Source organism: Macrobrachium rosenbergii, chromosome 2 (assembly GCF_040412425.1).
Source record: "Macrobrachium rosenbergii isolate ZJJX-2024 chromosome 2, ASM4041242v1, whole genome shotgun sequence".
In the NCBI taxonomy this organism is placed as follows: domain Eukaryota; kingdom Metazoa; phylum Arthropoda; class Malacostraca; order Decapoda; family Palaemonidae; genus Macrobrachium; species Macrobrachium rosenbergii.
Window position 1 is genome coordinate 52,989,271 of NC_089742.1, and position 25,000 is coordinate 53,014,270.

Consider the following 25,000-nt stretch of genomic DNA (forward strand, 5'->3'; position numbering starts at 1 on the left):
CTCTGACACTGCAGGCAACAGAGTGAAATTGAAGAGTGGATGGGGGGGTGTGAGAGGGTTGGTGGAGGTGGGGTGGGGTGGAGAAAGACCCTCCAAAGCCTTTCCGTTATTAAACCGCTTTACACTGCTGTGATTTTCTTGTGTGACTTTCCGCCTTCGATTTTATTATGAGCACTTTATCCAGACTTCAGTATTACACAAGTCACCCCTGATGCGTCTCTGTCTCCATGTTCAACGACTCGGCAAAAGGGGTGGAACGGGAAAACGCCCGTGATAAAATCGCCTACGAAGATGATTATAAAAATAAGGTGGGTTTTATATCTATCCAGCCATTCTACCTATCTGTCAATGGCACCAAAAAAAAAAAAAAATACCGGCGTTCTTTCAGGAATGTTTATGGGCCGCCTTCATCGCCTGCGCGGCGTATGTAAACTGGACGGAAGTGTATTTAGAAGGTCGAAAATAACTTCTCTGTTTTAGTTAGGGTCCGGATCCTCTGAATAAGAGATGAACTCAAGTGCAACTCTCACACGCTTCGAGTCGGCCTTTTGTTAAGCATGAGAGTGGAGTAAGAGTAAAGCATATTGATAGAGATTTAAGAAATAGCCGGAGGGGAAGATATTACTTTACGGCATGTGTGTATATAATATTATATAATGCATTATATATATATATATATATATATATATATATATATATATATATATATATATATATCGTAAACTTCCTTTACATGCACTACTCATAAGGCACACAGGTCGCTGTAGATCCCAGTGATTTATGTGTGTACGCAATTGCTTATTCATTTATGGTTTGTCTATAAATTGGAGAGTAAATCGAAATTCTATTTAAATGGTTATTTTCTGTTGACAGTCGAACTGAAATATGACAGTTATTGCATTCCTGTAATTTACACCTTCGGTTCTTGTTCTTGTTTTTATTTTGTATTTTTGTATTTTTATATTTCGTAAATCTTTCCTTCTTCGCTTTACTACGCGACTTATGGATCTCTGCATATGTAATAGTCTCTCTCTCCTCTCTCTCTCTCTCTCTCTCTCTCTCTCTCTCTCTCTCTCTCTCTCTCTCTCTCTCTTTCTCTCTCTCTGTCTTTGTCTATCTACCTACCTATCATTATATATATATATATATATATATATATATATATATATATATATATATATATATATATGCATATATGTATACATATATGCATGTATATATATATATATATATATATATATATATATATATATGTATAGAGAGAGAGAGAGACTGTATTTAGCTGCACATATGAGTCGCTACTACAATGTTTGAAGTAAGAAAAAAAAATGAAAGAGAAGTCTTAAAAATTAAAGAAAAAAAGTAAAAAATAAAAAATCCTGTATGAATCCGTGTTCTGTAACCGGGTTTGAAGTTGCGGTTTTGGCATCGCCTGTTGGAACCCAGAACACTGGCTCGGCGAACTGACCCTTTGAATTATTTATAAGGTCAGGCCACGACGGGTCAACCAGGCACCCACATTCGCTTCTTCTCCGGCCAGCCCACTTTGCCTCCTCTATACCCCACGCGCCAACCATCAGCCAATCCTCCTCCTTCTCTCTCTCTCTCTCTCTCTCTCTCTCTCTCTCTCTCTCTCTCTCTCTCTCTCTCTCTCTCTCTCTCTCTCTCTCCTTTTGCCTACCCCTCCTCCCCTCCCTTCCAGCTCCTCTCTCCCTTCCCCTTTGACACCCCTCACACAGTCAGAACGGTTTTTTATTCATGTTTGTAAATTGATAAAATGCTTTTGTTCTTTCATCGGAATTGATAGAGCCTAATACTGTGAGGATGTACGATAATATATGGTTATTTGGTGACTCCCTTATACATACATACAGTACATACATACACATACACGACGTTTCATTCACATGTGAGTGTCTGTGTGTGTGTGTGTGTGTGTGTGTGTGTGTGTGTGGTTATTCGCCCTCCCTACTAACACAGAATGTATAGCCATTATTCATGGGTACAGTACACTTCCATATCGGAGAATATTTATTATTTATTGTTTCTTGTATGACTTTGAACCCCTGTGATAAAAGACGTTTGTGTGTAGGCATGAAAAGTGATGCCCATTCGCTACTCAAACGTTGTGCAGTTTATAGGTTGAATTACGTTGCTATAATTGAGCAGATATTATAATAATAATAATAATAATAATTATTATTATTATTATTATTATTATTATTATTATTATTATTATTGAGAAATAACTACACAATTATGTATATGTGCATATATTTAAAGATAAAACTACAGATAGCTTTCGGGACAGATTCCCGAGAGCTGTCTGTACAATTTTATCCTTTAAAATATGTTCATATACATAACTGTGGATTTCTTTCTCTATTTTTAATTGGTATTATTACTTTGATGAATATACTGATAGCTCTTTAATCATCAGCGCCCGTACCATTTTAATGTCATTCAAATTAATCTGTTGTGGACATAATAATGTTTCGTATATAATTATCGCGATTTACCCTAATATTGTTCCTTCTACAAATATTGTTGTGTAGTCTAATACTGTTCCATAAATGATTATCTTTATTTACCCTAATATTGTCCCATATGTAACTATCGTTTAGCGTTATTTACCACAATATTGTACCATACATAGTTATTTATAATATTGTTCCATATATAACTATAGTTATTTATGATAGTTTTTTTTTATTGATCGTTACTCTTGCTTTAGATGTTTTATTGCACTAATGATTAAAGAGCCATCGTTTTGCTATGTGAATAAAGTGTTTAATCCAAGAAATATTAGAATTATTAAAAACGGTACAATGAAAAGTATTCGTGAGAAAGAGAGCAATATGGAAGAGAGAAAGAGAGCAATAAGGGAGAGAGAAAGAGAACAATAAGGAAGAGAGAAAGAGCAATAAGAAGAGAAAGAGAGCAGTAAGGAAGAGAGGAAGGGCAATGAGAAGAAGAGAAAGAGACCAGTAAGAAGAAGGGAAAGAGAACAATAAGGAGGAGGGAAAGAGCAATAAGAAGGGAAAGAGAGCGAAAAAGAGCAATAAGGAAGAGAGAAAGAGAGCGATAAGAAGGGAAAGAGAGCGAAAGAGAGCAATAAGGAAGAGAGAAAGAGAGCAATAAGAAGGGAAAGAGAGCGAAAGAGAGCAATAAGAAAAAGGGAAAGAGCGAAAGAGATCAATAAGGAAGAGAGAAAGAGAACAATAAGAAAAAGGGAAAGAGAGCAATAAGGAAGAGAGAAAGCAATAAAAAACAGAAACAGCGAAAGAGAGCAATATGGAAGGGAGAAATGGAGCAATAAGAAAAAGAGAAACTGTAATAAGAATAACAGAGAGTAATAAATACCATAACATATAGTTGAGGTTTACTGATCGATGTTGATATGTTTTGTGAAAGTCGGGGGTGGTTGGAGGGGAGGCGAAGTGGGGGTGGGATGGCGAGGGGATTAGCTGTCGATTGTTATACATGATGAATGAAATGGTGAATGAGTGAATGATGTAGAAAGAGAAAATTTATGGGGCATTCAAAAAGACTGCAATTTTAAATTACGAGTTCATTTTAAATTGATTTCAAGGAGTTCAGAGAGAGAGAGAGAGAGAGAGAGAGAGAGAGAGAGAGAGAGAGAGAGAGAGCCGACATTTAACGAAAGGAGCATATTACGGACAGAAGAATAGAAACAAAGAATAACTTACACAAGAGAAATTGCGAATTAAAACAAATGAGATGAAACAAACCACAAAACTAAATTTATGTTTTGTGAGATTTTCAAAGAGTCTTTATGTTTAGCTTTTGTAGATGTAATTTTATTAATGACAATTTTAACGGAAAAAATATTTTAGAAAGATGATGATGACACAAAATTTCCCTAAAAGACTCGGACATTTTAATTGATAAAATATTTTAGAAAGATGATGATGACAGAATTTCATAAAAGAATCGAACGTTTTAATTGTAAAAAAAAAAAAATTAGAAAGATGATGATGATAAAATTTCCTAAAATAATCGAACTTTTTAATTGGAAACAAAATTTCAGAAAGATGATGGTAACAGAAATTTTCCTAAAAGAATCGAACCTTTTTTTAACGACCTCATGAATTTTTGCGTATTAATTCTCGAATATAATAACAGCGATAAGTCTAAAGAAGCAAAAATTCGGATCTATTCTTACACTTAAGAGCCAAAATATTAAATAAAATATCGCGGAGCTTTTGAAAATTTAATCAGCTTTTATTTTCAAACCGTTCCGGTTGAAACGAGAGTTTAGCGAAGTCTTTCAATTTTCCCACAGGAATTTTTTGTTCCGACTTTTTTTCGACTCTGATATACGGCAAGAAGATTATTGTGGATTTGATTATTTTTCGTCGTAAATTTCCAGTTATTATAAATATTTCCGCTTTTACCAACAATAAAAAAAAAAGAAGCAGCTAGCGAAAAATAATACTAGTGATATCAGGATTTTTTTTTTTTTCATTAGAATTACCCTGTCCCTATCATCGATGATAAAAAGTCATAATGTAATTGTGATGGAAATTTTTCATAATAATTACTGGGATATAATTGTAATTGAAAATAATTAAAAAATAGTCTTTGCAGAAGTATGGGATTGATTTTGACAGCTTTTCACCAAAATTGATGATGCTTAATGTCTGTGTTTATAGAAATAAAAGTTAACCTTGTTATTATTTATGTAAACAGTGCTCCTGTAAATATAGAATTTTACAGGAGCACTGTAAAAATTCTATATTTATCATCACTAAATTCTATATTTATCATCACTTTCATTATGTTCGAAAATTAGCACCATCAATTATCAGATAATGAGAATGACTTTAAGTAAACGAAGATCATGCAACTGTATACCAGAATTATGTGTTATATTTTTACTGTCTTTATGTCTTGCATTTTTTAAAGCTCTGGTATAATCTGCAATGTTGAGATGAATGAGTCATACACTACACATGTTGCTCATCTGTGTGCTCATTTAAAAAGTTACATGTGAACAGAGGATAAAAATTACTTGTAAATTTCCGATGTTCTGAATGATGTCTCCAAAAGGAAAGAGTATGAAATTTTATTTATCGTAAAGTATAGTTTCACATTTAACGCTACACTATTATTTGACTTAAGCTAAGTGTGCTAGGGTGCTATATTTAACATTTTTATCATAAAAATCCCGCTCTATATAACGCGCGAGCTTGTGAACGACAAACCTTTGGAAATACAATTGTTTATGAAGCATAGTATGCAGAGAGCGGCTTTTTTAAACATATCATTTATGGTATCTTATTCATTTACTGTCCCGCTGACAAGGCAGTTGCCAGGTTTTTTCGAATCATTACCCTGTCCAGAATTTGGCCTAACTTTTGCTGTGTATTAATTCTTTTAAGTAAGAGAGCATAAAAGAATAGCGCTTCGAAGGTGTGCTTTAAGATTCATCAAGATTAGTAAAGATTTTTGGAAGCTAATGAATTAGTCTGAATTTCAGGAGAGATTCCCATCGAGAGTTTGTTAATAAGAGCCACTTTATGAGGTTCATTATAGGAAAGGCAACTGGTCAGATTTCACTCTTCATTGAGACACACTGCCTTAAGCTAAAGGCTTTGAACCGCCATTCATTTTAGCTCGTTTAGGCTAAATGCACGAAAACTTACCGGCTATGTTTACGTTTGCTGAAAATGAAAATATGTGCATTACACCTGATGCATATATTGAGGAGAATGAATAGAATGTATGCCTACTTTATATGTATTATATATATATATATATATATATATATATATATATATATATATATATATATATATATATATATATATATATACATTATATACAGTATATATACCTGTATATTGGTAGACCTACCTTCTGTTATATGTATATATGTATATATACATACATATACAGTATGTATATATATATATATTTATATATATATATATATATATATATATATATATATATATATATATATATATATATATATATATAATTAAGTTATCTACTAGACAATTATATTTTTTGTATTTATTCATTATTATGTTGTTACATGACAGTGTGTTCATTATGCATATATATATATATATATATATATATATATATATATATATATATATATATATATATATATATATATATATATATATTTATATGTGCGTGTTTGTGTTTTTGTGCAAGTGTTGTTTGAGACATATTAAAGGAAAAGGAGAGAGAGAGAGAGAGAGAGAGAGAGAGAGAGAGAGAGAGAGAGAGAGAGAGAGAGAGAGAGAGAGAGAGCAAAGGCTAGGAAACGCTTCCTTCCCCGTTGGAAGAAGTATATTTGGATGAGTCGTGTCAGGTTTTAGGAGGATGCATCCGACGGTTTTTCAAAGGGAGATTGTCTGACAGAACTGTTTTGATGTAGACAGAAGACAAAGGTGTTTTAAAGATCCTGAATAAGTAATCGTACTTTGAGAGATTTCGGTGTAGGTAAGTCAAAAGATGTTCGGAGAAAATTGAAGTGAAAACGGGATTTCGGGGGAAGTGAATTTTCGACAGTGGTGGAATAATATTCTTTGTCAATAAATCTTTTTCTTATTTTTCTTCTTCTTTCTTCATCTTCTTCTTCTTCTTTTCTGCGATGTTTTACCGTTTTTCGTTTTCCTTGACTTACAGCGTGAGATGTGACGACTGGTGATGAGACAGTGAAGATATCGAGGAGATGATGAGGATGAGGCGATGAGTTTTTAGCCTGATGAGTTTTGAGGCCGAGGCTGTAGCCAAAACACACTTACCCAGTTCAAAATTAAGTTCTCATCGAGAGGGGATTTCTTCGAGAATTGCTTCACAAAAAGGTAAATGTCTATTTTATATTTTGGCTTTCGTTGGAGTTTAATGGAGCAGTTGTTGTTTATTCCTTGGTGAAGGAGGTTAATTATGCAAGGGTTTAAAGACACTACGGGTGTTTACACTTTAAATACAATTCAGTGTTGGAAGGGCATGTACGTAGCCTTTTTTTGGGGTAACTCAAGATAAGTTAGGTCAAGTGAGGGAAAAAATAAAACGGACCACACAAATAAATCGAAAATTATAAATGCAGTAAGATACCAAAAATATATATATATATATTTTCAGGACTGTAGTGATTTAATTATGGGGCTCCATGATAAGAGGAGCAACCAAAGACTGAGGTGTGCAACTGATACTGACAAGTGTTTGACAGGAACATTTGTTACGGCTATGAATTATTTATGATGATCGATTTTGACAGGGCCGTGAAAGGGGATGGATATTGCACATTGCTCGAAAAAAAAAATTACTCAAGCACTACTAGTAACGTTGCCATCAAAATGACGTGAATAATAATAATAATAATAATAATATTAGTAATAATAATAATAATATTATATCCACCATAACCAAATAAAAGAAGGTACGTATGGCAGGAAGAAAATAAAAAAAAGGCACAACTTAAAGAAACAACCCTTCATTTCGGGCCAGTCACTGACCTCGTGTAAGGGGCGCGGATGGCTATCATGGAAGTTGTTTGTGTAGACGCCCTTCTGGTACGGCAGCAATACCGAGGAGAACTGTAGAAGAGGGGAGAAAAATCATTTAGTTTCGGAAGATCCCCCGAGAGGCTTTTTTTTTTGGGCGCTGCTTGTGGTGGTGTCAGTTGGTGACTTTGCAGTGTTGCCAGAACCAAAACAAAAATATATCCAAGGATTCTGCGTTGCCAGAACCAAAAAAAAAAAACACATATAAGGATAGATGAAATTCCCCACAAAGTTTAAGGGTTCCTGTGGTGCCAGAACACCCCGCCCCCAAAATTATTCATATAAGGATAGATAAAGTTCCCCCAAAATTTAAGGGTTTCTGTGTTGCCAGAACCAAAATAAAACATGTACAAGGGTGGATAAATTTTCCCAGAAAATTTAAGGGTTTCTGTGTTGCCAGAACCAAAAAATTATATATTATTTAAAGATTGATAAAATTCTCCACAAAGTTTAAGGGTTTCTGTGTTGCCAGAACAAATAACCAAATTATACATATAAGGAACGATAAAATTCCCCACAAAATTTAAAAGTTTCAGTGTTGCCAGAACCAAAACAATAAATATATATAAGGGCGGATAACTTTCCCCACAAACTTTCCCCACAAACTTAAAGTGTTTCTTTGTTACCTGAATCAAAGTAAAATTATACATTTAAGGATATATAAATTCCCCACAAAGTTGGAGGGTTTCTTTATTGCCAGAAACAGAATAAAAAAATGTATCTAAGGATAGATGAAATTCCCCACAAAGCTTAAGGGATACCGTGTTGCCAGAATGAAAAAGAATTATTCATATAAGGATAGATAAAATTCCCCATAAAGTTCAAGAGTTTCCGTTTTCGAAGCTTGTCGAAATTTCCAGTTATTTGTTCATTCATTTTTCATTAATTTGATTTCCCATTGAATACTGTGGGAGTTACATCTCTGCAAGATGTCCAATAAGGAGTGATAAATATATCTCTTGTCAAAATGTTTGTTTATTAACGTGAAAAATCGTGAAACTTACGTCTTTTTTCAAATGTAATCCAAACTGTAGACATGCATTTCATTAACCTGGGGAAAGCTCCCTAAGCAGGTTTAGTAAAGAGAAAACGGGTGAAAGTGAGAGAGTGGAAGCGTGTCGTGTAGTTATTCCATGTTCTGAACTTTGGAAAATAACCCCGAAATATTCCGATCCCTCTCATCTTTCCCAACTGTGGAGCAGAATGAATAATCACATCATGAATGATGGAATGGGTTTTGGGTAGTGAAAATTAATATCGAGATGATTAAGACAGTTGTCACGATTGATCGCAAGAATCGTCTTGTAAATGAACAATTTATACCGGTCGCTGGTATGGTGGTTAGTGTCTTGGACGCCACACAGATGTCATGGGTTCGCGCCTCCTCCCCGGGCGATGAAAAATTACTGGTTCCGTATCATGGTCAATTACTGCCGCGGTGTTGGGTCTGCGGTGGGAGGTTGAAACCAACACATTCTTTAAAAGCTTGAATTTCATGTCAGTGGCCCCGTGGGCTTGTTCCATATGAATAGCTTTCGTGTACTGAACAAAATAGAAAATAAACAAAATAAAAATTCAGTGAATGCAAATGATCATATTCTTGATTTCCTTAAACCGAAAATGTGTGACGTCAAGAACGTCTAAGGTCAAGAATAGTTCTTGTAAGTGGACACTCAGTCGATGCCACCTTTAAGAATTCTGTTTTCATCTCGATCTGATTCGTCATATGCTTGATTTTCTGCCGCCGAAAATGTCCGGTGTTAAGAATGTCTTACCTCAAGAATGTCTAACGCCAAGAATAAATCTCGCAAATGGATACCCAGGTAGTTTTATACTTTTTCCACCGATAATTTCTAAAGTCAAGAATGTCAAACCCCAAGAATGTCTAGCGCCAAGAAGGTCTATAACCTCAAGAATGTTTAACGTCAGGAATGTCGAACCGCAAGAATGTCTAAGCCCTCAACAATTTTGAACCTTAGGAATGACTAACTTAAAGAATGGCTGTCGCCAAGAAGGTCTAACCTCAAGAATGTCTAACGTCCAGGAGGTCCATCGTCAAGAACATACAATATCAGGAATATATACCGCCAAGAATATCTTCCGTCAAGGATATCTAATATCTAGAATATCTACCGTTAAGAATATCTAACGTCTAGAGTATCTACCGTCAAGAATATCCGTCAAGAGTATCTAACGTCTAGAATATCTACCGTCTAGAATATCTAACGTCTAGAATATCTACCGTCAAGAATATCTACCGTCAATAATATTTGTCAAGAGTATCTAACGTCTAGACTATCTACCGTCAAGAATATCTACCGATCAAGAATATCTACTGTCTAGAATATCCAACGTCAAGAATATAGGTTCTACTTGGCAACGGAGTGTTCACACATAGATCGACCATACGTACTGTTCAGTATTGAACTATTTGCCTAGAGGGAGGACTGTAGTCAACGTCGATCCGCCCGAAAAATCTCCTTCGGGTGGAATGCCGTGATTTATGGCGGCCAAAGATGACCGCGAGAATCATTTATATGTCTAGAAGAGTTTTTGAACACCCAGCCCCCAGCCCCGCCCCCCCTTTTTTTTTTTTTTAAGGCTTGAGGCAGCGTTGTCAGTTTCCTGAATTTTCTCTATTTTTTAACATTTTTCTATCCGGTTTTGAAAATTCACAAGGATTTAAAAAAAAAAGCACTTAAATCTCGTTGTGTTCTTTGCAACTTCCAGTAATGCATATGAGAAAAATATTGCAATTCCGTGCGCGTGACAGATTTTGACAGAAAGGCACCGAGTTTAGGAATGTCATTGAATTTTCAATATTATTGACGGAAAAACATCGTTTCAAATAAGTTGCATAGTTAAACCACTTCTTTTATGATTAGGAAATAAATAGCATAACCACATCAAACAATACATCTGTACAGAAAATAATTTTTAAAAAGTTTATCGATTAGAAAGATATGCAGTCGTCCATATTACATTAAAAGGTTCTCCATAAAATTTTGAAACAGGTTTGTCATTTTGACAGATCAAGGTCGGTGGCCATTACTTCAAAACATACGGAAGAAGTTATAATTATCGTCATTGAGAAGTGTTATAAAATGTTTAATTATAAGAATATACGTACAAAAGCTAATTTTTCGTAATTACTGACAAAACATTTAAAATGTGAAGGTAACCAGCATTATCTTGTATCATTAAAGAAATTCTTTTATACTGTATACAAATGTGAGCGAATTGTATTCAAAACATCTGATACAACGTTGTACTTTTTCCATGATTTTTTTAGTATAATAAAATGTGCATAATTGCATTCTTAAGTACCTAAAGAATGACGTCACAATGAATAGAATAGAAATGTTGTTTATACCCAAATAAAAAAAAAAACATACAAACTTACTCTGAGTTTATTTCAATTCGATATATGTGTATATTTTTTTTTACCTTCGAGGACCGCTTACATCCATAATTAAAGATATCATAAATATTTTTTTTTATGTGTGTGTGTGTAGTATTGGAATTCTTTTTCTTTTTTATTTATCCACTAACGAATTCCTGTACTCTAGATGTGCATAATTCATATTTTGGTTATTAATGCATGAAGAATCGGGTTTTTTATTTCTAATAAAACGCGCTTGAAGTATAGCAAAGAAGTTTGTTTTATTTCTCGCCATGTTGGTTTAACCGTGAATTATGCCTTACCGATTCAAGAGGTTTGTGGTTGTAGTGACGAATGCTTATGAAAATACAGCTGAAGAAAGGAAAATGTATTTTTATGTATCCAGTCCTTCGACTGTTTATTTCTGAAAGTAAAGAAAATTTTACTTTTTTTTTTTTTTTGGTCATGCGGATATCGACTGGTTTGGTTAAGGTGACCTTATGTCAACAGAGCACTGACTCTTGCTCCCGAATGTAGTAAGACGAAGACTTGAAATGAGTTATGAAAACATTTGAATAAATAAATAGGATTCTTCTTAGTTAAGATCATTGTGAGGCGACTGTCCGGATAATATTCCAAGACTTGATGTTTAGAACATTTAGAGATTCTTTCTGTAACGAAATGTTTAACTGTACGTCCATTATTTTCAGTTTTATCCAGCAGGCTAATGGTGTTTCACCCAACAAGAACCTAGATGTGCTATAAATGTTATTTTTTTTCACTGTGGACTTAATTATGAAGTAAAACCTTTATGTTGAACACGTCTCCATTCGGGAGATTTTGCTCGTCGGCAAAGGGAGCAGAGAGAGAGAGAGAGAGAGAGAGAGAGAGAGAGAGAGAGAGAGAGAGAGAGAGAGAGAGAGAGAGAGAGAAATGGGATGAGGGGATTTTAGTTCCCTGAAGCAGAAGATGACAATAGGCTTAGTACCATCTCTATTACCTCTGATCCGCGTAAGCCCCACAATTTTTACACTTTAAGTAATTGATTATTAGCATTAGCCTTAGCGGCCAGTGAGCCGCAAAGAATTATTAGAGGGGACAGGAACCCCCAAGTGGAATAAGGGGTTTACTGTCCCGGTGATATTACTCTAGATGGGCGGTGGCAGGGGTGAGTGCATGAGGGGGTGGGGTGGGGATGTTTAGTTATGAAGATGCATACGTGCATAAAAGTTTTTTTTGTGCATAGTTCTCTTTGATTGCATGAAGTCCTGATAATTATTGATTTTTTTTTATTTTCTGTCAGTTTACGATTTTGCTATAATTCGATATGGAATCATTCAAAAGCATTACCGGTGAATTTCTCACCAGAGCAACCGTGCTCGTCTTTGGTTGACGTTCGAGAATTTTAGCATTTCAACCGAGTATTGTGTCTATCGTAGTAACAACGCTGCTTTGATCAAATCGATCTGTTACTATCGTTTTCCAACGTTTTTAAAACCGTCCCTCAGACCATAAAGTTACAATCCAAGCACACCTAATTATGAATAAATTTAAAATTGCCTCGACCCCGGGATATTACACCACTTGACGCGGCAAATTGTATGATTACTTTCGGCTCGTATATCGCGAACCAATTTTGTCCCTATTCCAGGAAGCGGTTTCGAAAAGGGAAGTATTTCTACTATTTCTACGTGAGAAATTGGGCCTTAAGATCTCTGTCATTAGAACCCTTACGTACCTAGACCACTCATTATCTCGGCTTACTCGACATTAACGAATATTCGTGGTTAATGTACGTATTGATTCGCCTCAAATTGGCGCTTTTTACGATGAATATATTTGCTGACTTTTTATGAGAGAGGTGATACTGGTTGATTTCAAGAGGACTGGCTTTTTTTCCCCTCTTCTTTTTTTGAATATGTGATCTTATTTCACCATAATTTTGCTTTCGATTTATTGTCCGTCTTTCGTTTCTACTTTGTCCCTTTGCAGTTTATATTTGCCCTAATAATTGTTATGGTAAATTGCTTTACTTAGTGGCTGTTGCAGAGTTGTGCTTGCGGAGAGCGAATTTATCGTTCCATTTAGGTATTTGGACATATTTACTAACCTAAATGCGGAAGTGTTTTTTTCTTCTTTTCTTAAAAGGGGAGGTGTTTTCAAGCGTTTTGGTACGAATTTGACACTTTTCATAATTGATATTTATTTGGTGTTAGTATATAATCTAACGCTCACGACTCCAGAGAGAGAGAGAGAGAGAGAGAGAGACGGTGGTATCCTTCGTGCTCTTAGGAATCGATTACTGACATTAATCTATTTTGTAGAGAGTGTAATGTTTATGATTATGAGGCGTTTTAGCAAGAATTCAAGTTAAACATCACACCAAGCGAATTTTCGACTGCTTATCCTGTATGGGATGCTGAAGGAACAAAATTATGTCAGCCGTTCTTGAAAATTTCTGCCTTAAAATCCTTGGTCATAAAATGGAAACAATATTTCTTGCTGTCTCAAAACCATCTACTTCTACTTTGATCACATCATGGCAGTTGCTCTCTCTCTCTCTCTCTCTCTCTCTCTCTCTCTCTCTCTCTCTCTCTCTCTCTCTCTCTCTCTTCCTTCTTCTTCTTCTTCTTCCCATAAACAGCTCAATGAAAGATAGGAACAGCCAGAGGCTTTCCATAGCGAGCCTCCAAATCCTCTTAGGTGGAAGCTTAGGTTATCTTATTGCAAATGGTGGTGGCCCCGCTGATGTGGGTTCCAACCGCGGTTTGTGATGCACCTAACCCCACTCCTCCTCCCCCCATTCCACATCCCCCTCCAACCTGCAACCCCACCCCTAACCCCTAAACCCCTCCCTGTTTCTCTCTCTCTCTCCATCTCTTGTATATGCCTTTTGCGGTAGATGATGATGTCTTGCTTTCTACAGCCGCTTTCTCCTTGTATCGCTGACTGCGCATATAACCGTGTTTGTCTGGTTGTTTATGTAGAACCAAATTATTTCTAATAACTCAGGAATAATTTTGTTTGATTGTTTATATAAAACTAAATTATTTCTGATAACTCGGGAATAATTTTGTCTGGTTTTTTATATTGAACCAAATTATTTCTGATAACTCAGGAATAATTTTGTATGTCTGATTTTTTTTATAAAACCAAGTTATTTCTGATAACAGGAATAATTTTGTATGTCTGATTTTTTTTATACAAAACCAAATTATTTCTGATAACTCAGGAATAATTTGGTTTGTCTGATTGTTTGTATAAAACCAAATTATTTCCGATAACTCATGAATAATTTTGTTTGTCTGATTTTTTTTATAAAACCAAATTATTTCTGATAATTCGGGAATAATTTGGTTTTATATAACACGATATTCAAACCTTTCTACGTCGAGCTTCGGTCAAGCTATATAGATATTAAGTAGTACTTTACTTTTCGTTAAAGATCTCGTAGAATGAAAGACGTGTTTATGAAGTTTGTCTCAAATGATATCACAAGAATTTTCCTTCGTGTATATCTCATCTCATCTTAATTCTCAATATTGTAGTGTTTAACATGGCCTTATTCCTATAAGAACCGTTATTATAAGAACTGCTATAATATATTAGAGAGTTATTGTTATTAGAACAGTTGATTGTAAGATTGTACTTCAAAGAACAGCAAAATATTTGATCTTTTCCATTTATTTTATTTATTTTTAAGTATATTTTATTTCTTTATTTATATTATCTGTATGTTTATTTAAATTTTATTTTTTACTGTTTTATTCATTATAATTTTTCATTATTTTCCATTTATTTTTTTACCTTTGTTCTTGTTTATATATATATATATTTATTACTTATAAGTTCACTGTAATTATTGTGAAATTGAGTAAAGACACTTATCAGTTAACGGGGATTAAACTGAGAGCCCAGTTCACAGGTAATCTTTGCTGAATCTTCAGTTAAACTGACTGATCAGTTAAGGCTAATCAGTTGAAAGTCAAGTACTGATCACTAACAGTTGAAGCATCGGCATTATAGTCTTATCGATTGCATCGAAAAATAAGCGCTAAAAAAATTTTAATAACGCTACCGAATCTTTAAGATTATTTATAAATCAGGGGAAGATATATTTCCCTATTTGTAAATCAAGGGAAGATATATTTCCTTATTTGTAAATCAATGGAAAATATATTTCCTTATTTGTAAATCAAGGGAAAATATATTTCCTTATTTGTAAATCAAGGGAAAATATATTTCCTTATTTGTATATTAAGGGAAGATATATTTCCTTATTTGTAGATCAAGAGAAAATATATTTCCCTGTTTGTAAATCAAGGGAAGATATATTTCCTTATTTGTATATCAAGGGAAGATATATTTCCTTATTTGTAAATCAAGAGAAAATATATTCCTTATTTGTAAATCAAGAGAAAATATATTTCCTTATTTGTAAATCAATGGAAAATATATTTCCTTATTTGTAAATCAAGGGAAAATATATTTCCTTATTTGTAAATCAAGGGAGAATATATTTCCTTATTTACAAATCCGGGGAAGATATATTCCCTTATTTACAAATCAAGGGAAGATATATTTCCCTATTTATAAAACAAGGGAAAATATATTTATTTATCTGGAAATCAAGGGACAATATATTTCCTTATAAATCCAGGGAAAATATATTTTCTTATTTGTGAATCAGGGGCAAATATATTTTCTTATTTGTAAATCAGGGGAAAATATATTTCCTTAGTTGTAAATCAAGGGAAAATATATTTCCTTTAGACTATTTGTAGTATTGTTGATTACAGAGCAATCGGGCTATTAGTAAAGCTGATTGATTTATTGATGACTCCGTGCATATAACATAATTAACGTCACCTTGTAATCAAATCTTTAGCACAACTGATTTATCACAGGTCAGATGAAATGATACAGAAATTTTAGTGTTTGATGAACTGGTAAACGGGTTCATTTCTCCTGAATTTCTTACGCGCAGATTTAGGGAGGGAAATTCAATTACTGTTTCGTGATATTCATCTTTATGAATTTCAGCTGCTGTTCCTTTATATTCATGTTTATAAATTTCAGTTACTGTTCCTTAATATTCATGTTTATAAATTTCAGTTACTGTTGCTTAATATTCATACCGGTATTTACCAGTCTCAGTTAGTGTTCCTTAATATTCATGTTTATAAATTTCAATAATTGTTCCTTAATATTCATTTTTATAAATTTCCGTAATTGTTCCTTAATATTCATGTTTATAAATTTCAATTACTGTTCCTTAATATTTATGTTTATAGAATTAAATAATTATTCCTTAATATTCGTGTTTTGTAAATTTCAATTACTGCTCCTTAATATTCATGTTTATAAATTCCAGTTAGTGTTCAACAATATTTATGTTTATAAATTTCAGTAAGTTGTTCATATTAATAAAGTTTGCTATTTTTCAGTGCTTTACAGCATCGGAATAATTTCACACCACTTTAGATGCTTTTGTGAATGTATGATCTCGAAAAAAAAAAAACGGTTTCGCTTCTTATGAACAGATTAAGGCCGTCTCTTTGCGCCAAACGTTAGAATGATTATTTCCACGGAACTTAATCTGGTCTCTTTATGTCCGCACGCTATAACAGAAAAAGAAGTATTAATGGCGTAAGTTTAATTAAGATGAAAAGTAAATAATGATTGGTAATTCGCCCCGGGATCAAAGGATCTGCCGAAGGCAGAGACGCCATAGATCTGCCAGGAAAAAAATTAGTTCTTAAAAAAAATAGTTCTTGAAACTGAATCTCTTTTAGCATATGCTTACGGTTAGATGAAAAAAAAAATGCCTTCAATGCTAATGACACCAAAAGCATTACTGTCTTTTTTTTTCGTGCGAGCATCGACGCTGCTGCCTAGGAAATAATAAAAAAAAAACCTGAAAAGGAAATATAATATCTCTACTTGGAAACTAATCCCCAAATTAGCATCGCCACTCACTCATCTAGGCTCCGTGCCAGATAATAACACAACAGATCTAAAACCCAGTGATTAGGCGAGGACTCATTTCCGATGCTATTACCCTCTCTCTCTCTCTCTCTCTCTCTCTCTCTCTCTCTCTCTCTCTCTGCCACCAGGCCACCCTCCCTGGAACCTTTTACCCCTTCTCCCAACCCCGACCCCGCACCCACATTTAGTCATCTCGCTATGCTATCCACATCCCTTAGGTAACTTTCTGTATTCACAAACGTACACGCGCACGCACATACAAACAAACGCCTAACTCTTTCCTTTTTTTTATGTATTAGCCTTCTTTTTCTTATCTTTGGTCGGTTTTATTACTTAAAACATGGGTTATGATTAGCGCTTTTTCTTTGGGTTAATTTGATGAAATAATGAGGGATTTGGAATTTCACTAATACACTTCCGTGCATATGCATTGTATATTTACTTACGTGCATTATTCTGCTTTTGTGCAAGGAAAGCCTTACACAAAGGGTTTAGTATACCCGGTGCCACGTAAATACATACATTAAATACATACGTATATATGCGTAAAGTTTCACACAGTGCAGTTAGCAAGTATGAAATATCGGTTGAAAAAAGAAGTAACTGATTAGTGAGCATTAAAGAAAACCTGTTTTTGTAATTTGAAAAACAAAAACAATAACAGTGAATGAATTTTTGAGTCGTAGATTCCTGCAATATGTGCAAAGAAGACAACACCATATTGTTAAAGAAAAATGCTCGGTTTAAGGAAAAACAAATCACGGGAAAAAAAGAAAAAAGCAGAAATTCTCTCGTGGGGGATCTTGGGAAATGAATATTTTGGGAAATAAAAATATGAAAAACGATGGAAGTACTTCGTGAATGATCGCAACATTCACACAAACCTATCCTTAAGATCGCAAGTAACTTAGTGTCCATCGGATAAAGTGGACTTTTCTTCCGAAATGTTGCAAGGTAATAATTTGGTTTATTCCAGGAATCAGACAAGAAATATCTTCCAAAGTCGAATAACTGACACCTTCTGGATGAGAGCATGGACACCACAAATATACCGAGTATTTTTCAATCGGAATTCCTTGCAAGCTTCCTTGAATTATCACTATCGAAGTATTTGGTGAAACTTGATTTACCGTGTGATGTTAGCCCTGCGATGGCACATTCGTTGTAAATAAATTATTGAAAGGGTTTATGATACACGAGGAAGATGACTCATCATTTATTCTGATTAGCGTTTATTTGCCTCATTCATCACTCATAAATTTTGCGTAAAGATAAATATTGTATGAACATGTGTCTCGTGGTATTGAATGCGATGATTTTTTTCTTCTGCCCAAAGCAATTTGTTCACACGTCTACATTCCATTAATTCTGCTTCATCTTTTCTTCAAAGGTTATTCCTCATGATTTGTACTTACACATATACTTATCCACTTGACCTGCTGTTCAGAGGTCATTCCTCCCGTTGCTTCTTAGAGATATTAGACAGTGTTATTGCGTGAATATGTATCTTGTTGCACTGAATACAATGAATTTCTTCTTCTGCAGAAAACAAGTTGTGTACACATCTACATTTCCCATCAATTTCACTTAGTCTCATGTTCAGAGGTCATTCCTCCTGTTGCTGACTGTCGATATTAAGAATCCGTGTTCCTCCTGTTATCAATTTCAGGTCAGTGGCTCCGAACAAAGAGTTTTCTCCTCAGCCTTGAGATTTCTTTCGAGGCGCGATGTGGTGTTTCTCGGCCGAATGTAATGTTTCTCATTTCTTGCGCGGTGGAACCGTTCCGACGTTTTCTTAGCAACGGGAAATTCCTCTGGATGTTGTGGTGTTTCTCATCCGCCTGAAGATATATCTCTTTAATCTGGACGTGTTCGGAGGAAGTTCGCATCCTTTTAATCGTTTCTGTATGAGAATTTTGTTGAGGTCGGTACACTACTGAAGAGGTATATTCTTTCTTGTAAATACAAACATATATATATATATATATATATATATATATATATATATATATATATATATATATATATATATATATATACATGAGTATATATGTGTATGTATATAGATTTTTTATTAATTCGCTATTTATTGTCACTGAAAATTTTGTAGCTATTTTCATTCTGAGTCTCACATATTTACCTTGAAACTGTTTGCTAATTCAATCTGATTTTTTCTTAGTCAAATCTTTATTCACCTTCGTGCTCTCTGATTCTTATCAATGTACGTATTCTGTTTTCTTTTGAAGCTTTAACTTATGTTAACAATCTATTCAGATTTCGGTGTCGCAGACCGTCGCTTGTTCCGGCTCTTCCTTACTTTGAATTTCCTCTCTTTTCTTCATCTCGACCATGTCTTTTTGGCTACGTGAGGCAGGTGCTCATGGGTGCGATTTCACGAAAGCATTTCCATTAAATCGCAGTTTCACAGATTTTGATTGCAATCTGATTCGGAGAAGAGGCGTTGACATTTGTATTTTGCTGGTGCCTGGTCATTCGGTCGTGGGCGAAGGAACGGTGCGATTATTAACTACGCGATCTGGATTTTGCAGGAGGAAACTCTTAGGATAGTCGGCTTAAAAGTATATTAAGCGAAACCTATTCATTCATTTATATATATATATATATATATATATATATATATATATATATATATATATATATATATATATATATATATATATACATACATACACATGTATATATATACGTGTGTGTGTTGTATGAATGTATGCATATATATAATATATATATTTATATATATGTGTGTATAGATGGGTAGATAGATAGACATAGAGTAGAATTTGATGGCAAAAAAAAACAGGAGCATAACATAAATGTGAATTTTCATCAACATCTTTGACATTAACCACAAATTGGGGAAGAAATATATTTAGAAGAGGGGGCATGACGCTCCGAAACTGAATGTGCTTCTGAATAGATTTCTTCCCCAATTTGTGGTATTTTTTTTTTTTTTTAAGTTTCAAAGGTCGATACTGATTTGTTATCACCTTTGACATTATAAACCAATGATCATTGAATTATTTGGAATTGGCTCCTGGTGTGAAGTCATATCTCGGTTACTCTTACATCTATTTTCTAAAGCCCATGTCATACCTATTCACCTATATTTCATGTAATTGTTATTAATATTGTCGAATGGTGTACCTCCGGTCTCATCAATTTTGCTAGAAAATTTATTGATTTTCCTTTAGGTTTTCCCACCTAAATTTCAACTTCTAATTCATTTGTTAATTCCAGACCTTGCTTAAGTTGTTTATCTTATCTTTGAAATAAAAGTTAAGCTGGAGGAATCCTACTTTTAGTGATCGAACATGAAAAAACGTGAGTAAGAACTGTGAAGAAGGTAGAAAAACTTCTCCGTGAATAGAAATTTGCTTATGACGTTTGCTGACGTCATCAAGAATGTGCCCGCGTGTGAAATGTATCACAGGATGGAATATGTGGTTGACATGATAGTCAGCGATTAGTCAAAATTTCCATTCTGACAGTTTAATTTATAACCCGTTTTTCTCTCTCCTCTCAAGATCACTGGGCAGGAAATGTACAATAGATTGAGAATATTTCTATAGCACTGCCATGGGTAATCTGGTATGTCTTTTTCTTGCGTTGTTTTGCTCGCATTATTATTATTATTATTATTATTATTATTATTATTATTATTATTATTATTATTATTATTATTATTTCAGTAGATGAAACCTGTTCACATGGAACAAGCACGCAGGGGCCATTGACTTGAAATTCAAGCTTCCAAAGAATGTTGGTTTCAACCTACCACCGCAGACCCCATGCGATGCAGCATTAACTGATTATGATACAATGATATCATGATACAGTGATATTTCATCGCCCTGGGGGAGACGCGAACCCGCGATATCTGAGTGGCATGCCACGACGCTAACCACTATACCAGCGGACCAGCATATTTCTGTGTGCCTTTGTGGATGGCTAATAGACACATTGGTCTTTCGGTTTAAATATGATTCATCCGTCTCATACATGGAAAGAAGAGAGAAACGGAGACGAAATCTTTCTTTGTGAAGAGTATTTTATGCAAATATTGTAGAAATACTTAAAATTGAGAAAGAAAATGGATGAGATTTGCTTACCACAGATTGCTTCCGCAAAAGGGACTGCCAGCTCATTTAGCATTACCAAGTCCAAATTGTGCGTAGCATTTTCCATTCGTTAACGATAATACTACATCAGATTCTGTTTCATAGCTGTCGCTTTGTAATATTTAAAATGAAATCTTGTTACTGCCCTGTAATGTACAGACGCTTAGTCCGTCTCATTACTTCTAAATGTCTCAAGAAATTTTTATGCACATGCTAATGAGGACTTATAGTTCCTCGTCTTAAGACTTGAAAAAGAGCAAATATGATTCGTAATCGGTGTAAAATACCCGGTGAAAGGTCCTGGAATGTATTTACTTACATAATACCAAAGATGAGTGTGCGTGCGTAAAAGTATATATATAGACACTTATTCGTTTTACATAGTGAAAGTCCAGGAAAAACGACTTAGGTCCATTTCCTGAAACAATCCATCGTGCCTAATTCAGTTTAAGCTGTTAATTATGTATTTGGTGGTCAGTCGACTCTGGTGGATCGCAGCGAAGTTGAGTTAGGTTTAGGCTAAGCAGCCTCAGCAGAAAACACTTGCTAAGAACAAGTAGATTAACATCTTCTTGAGCCAACTTCCCCTTCTCCTTCGGAAGGCAAAAAGGAGAGTAACTGAGAAAATATATTGTACTGAAGGTTTTTATATAATTTTAATGGTAGATTGAAATAGTAGGACGAGAGAGGGAATGTGTTGCTCTGTATATATGTATGTATATATATATCTATATATATATATATATATATATATATATATATATATATATATAATATATATATATATATATATATATATATATATATATATATATATATATATATATATATATATATATATATATATTTATATCGACTTGCAAGAATACCGAATGCTCCTGGAATGTCGGAAAGCAGATTCGAAAATAAGAAGATTTGTTTGAATAAGCTTAATGAGAGAATTTATTAGCATAAAGGGATAGCGAGCATGGGAGGAGAGATTGATCTGTTTACTAGGAAAGCCTTGGTGTGGGGAATGACTTCTGCCAAGGGGGAGGGTTGAGGGGAGGGGGGAGACAGGGAGGAAGATAGAGAAGGTGCAGAGACCGGGTGAGGTAAAGTCCTCAGGAAGAAGGCTATATGTTGTATGATGGTGTTCATTTATTATCAGTACGAGAGAGCCAATGCTGTCAGAAAAGAAGGGAATGTAAGAGAGGGTCGTACCGACTCTAAAGAATGTTGTTAACGGTTTCCCAATGGGTACTTTTTGTCGGCCGGTGGCGAGAGTGCCTGTAGGCTGTCGTGAAGGGGGCGATTGTGTGTATATATATTATATATATATATATATATATATATATATATATATATATATATATATATATATATATATATATATATATATAATATATATATATATATATATATATATATGTATATATTAATTATATATATTTATATATATATACATTATGTATATATAGAGGGAGAGAGAGAGAGACTATACAATGCTTTCATAGAATATTCCGGGGTTCTGTTGTATAGTCTTTGAATTGCTTCAGATCGAAACGTACAAACTGAAAGTTCGCTTATGCTGAGTCATCAAACTTTTCGATGACTGTAAATTTAATGAAAATAAGAGTAATTAATAAGCAATGCTGACAAACATATCGTACAGAAATAAAAAAAAAAATTGAAGAGACCTGACACAACATTTAAAAAAAACGTAGCTCGTTTTACCATCACAAATCCCTTGATGGAGTAACGATAAATGGAAGAGGAAAATTTATGTGCACTTCATCTCGCCGGAGTGAATCTCGTCTACACTTCATTACCCGCAGTGATTCATAAGTAACTTCAGATGGGCGGTTTTCTGCAGTTCGGAAGCATTTTTTTGTTCGTTGGGTGCTTTTTTACCCCCCTGGTGAAAATGGTTCGTGATTGATTTATGAAATTGTTTTTTTAGCCATTCGTATAAATATAAAACTTATGCGATTTGGTCTTTGCGCATGCGCATTACCGGTGTCTTTTTTTTTTCGGGGGTGGGAAGCTTATTTTTATGGATGTTCTTAGTTTCAATTATAGGTAAAAAAAAAAAAGTTTCTTGAACAAGTGCATTAATTTGTCGTGACCGTTGAAGAACAAATTCCGTCTCAGTGGAGGAAAGAAAAAAATATCCTAAATCTCAAACAGCGTTTCAAAAAAAAACAGCCAATAAAGAAGAGAGGAGTTGCCGACGGCATCAAAAATAAGCGACCCCCCTCCATTCCCCTTCCCCCCTTCCCATCCCCCCTCCTCCTCTCCTTTCCGAGTTTCGGCTCCATCTAAAAAAAAGGGGGGGAGGAAAAAGGCTACAGTGGAAAAAAAAATGTCAGAAATTGTCGCTCTTGACTTGATAAGCTTCATAATCATCGCAGCTGAAGCTTAATCTGATAATCCGACTATGTTGATTAGCAGTAGTTGAAAGACTTGCTAATTGCAGCATCATTGCAACGTCATTATCAATGTTGATTACACTCTCACTCAGCTACGAAACGCCGCCATGGCTGGCATTTGCAGTCGTCTGGGTAAAAAAAAAAAAAGGAAAAAAAGAACGTGGGTGATAGGAATTGGATCTGACCCTTTTTATTTATCACGTAATTGTTGTATTTATTTATTTATTTTTTTTACGGTTCTGGGTTATCTTCGTTTACTGTAGATCTGGTATCAGATTGCTTTTTGGAAAGTGCGCATTTTTTTACGAATGACTTTAAGACGCAGGCTTTGTTATATCTATAAGTTTCCAGTTTAATTTTTGTTTTAGATACTAAATCTCTCTCTCTCTCTCTCTCTCTCTCTCTCTCTCTCTCTGAAACTGATATCTCACTCCCCTTTAACCACCAGAGGAACTGATGATAAAGAATAAAAAACAAAGATAGAGAAAAACAATCATCATTACCGCGGAAGAGGGTTTAGATTCAGGTAGAGAACTGGGATTGGGGTGACAGGCCGATGATTTGAAGGGCGTAGTCATCTGGCCCTCTCTCTCTCTCTCTCTCTCTCTCTCTCTCTCTCTCTCTCTCTCTCGCTAAGATATGATATGTTCTCTTTGCATTTTCCAAATTTGTTCGCGAAAGTGTTTCATATAATTTTTCTTTATTTTTCATCTTAACAGATGTGTTTACTTCATTTCTCTCTATCTATCTCTCTCTCTCTCTCTCTCTCTCTCTCTCTCTCTCTCTCTCTCTCTCTCTCTCTCCCATTGCATATTGCTCCTCTTCTTCTTCCGCCACCAACCCCCTGCCCACCTCACCCCTCTCCTAACACCCCCACCCAACCCCCACCTGTCACCGCATTACCCGAATCGAAGTTGACCAAACAACAAACAACGACATATTTAGCAAACAACCGATCATAATGGCGACTCGGGATCCGGTAATAATTTCATTGTTTTCGTTTGAGCGGCTGCTAACAAAAGGTTTTGGGGTGGGCGGGGGCGGGAACGTAGACGGGGCAGGCAGGACCAAGAGGTACGGTAGGGGGCGGGCGGGGTGAGTGGGGATTGATGGACAGAGGGGGGAATTGATTTTGTTTCGCCAAGCAAGCAACAATCAGGATGGTAATCGAAATGGATCGGTTTTATTTCATCCCCCACAATATCTTTTTTTTTTTTTTTTTTTTTTTTTTTTTTTTTTTTGTTAACCTTTTGGCTCGTTCATCTGTGCGTGTCTGACGCAACCACTCGGAATGATGTACACTGTCGTTGCTCCTCAGTACATTTACTTGCAAAGATATTCCTGTAGTATGTACATAGTAGGCTCGTCAAATAAACCAAATTTCTATATTCCGTACATTTCAGATTTCAATTCTTTGTGTGTACTTGGATTGCTACATCTACAGGCATAAGAATATAACCACTTCTACACAATTCACACCCTCTCTTAGCTTCTCGGGTCACATTGTAACCCATTCCTCATCAAACCAGA

General features: G+C 34.8%; 1 protein-coding gene and 1 long non-coding RNA gene across 4 annotated transcripts in view; one reads left to right on the forward strand and one right to left on the reverse strand.

Annotated features, from left to right (window-relative positions):
- LOC136846901 (uncharacterized) overlaps nucleotides 1-25,000 on the forward strand; it is a 428,530-nt gene that overhangs the window by 142,385 nt on the left and 261,145 nt on the right. The window contains exon 3 of the long non-coding RNA XR_010855563.1: nucleotides 6,670-6,848. This is a non-coding gene — a long non-coding RNA (uncharacterized lncRNA). The remainder of the gene's footprint in view (nucleotides 1-6,669; nucleotides 6,849-25,000) is intronic.
- The window catches only part of acj6 (abnormal chemosensory protein 6), a 178,055-nt gene that overhangs the window by 103,815 nt on the left and 49,240 nt on the right, over nucleotides 1-25,000 (reverse strand). For all 3 annotated transcript variants that reach the window (XM_067118126.1, XM_067118125.1, XM_067118117.1), the window contains one exon: nucleotides 7,503-7,583. In XM_067118126.1, the coding sequence (XP_066974227.1) occupies nucleotides 7,503-7,583 (81 nt within the window). The remainder of the gene's footprint in view (nucleotides 1-7,502; nucleotides 7,584-25,000) is intronic.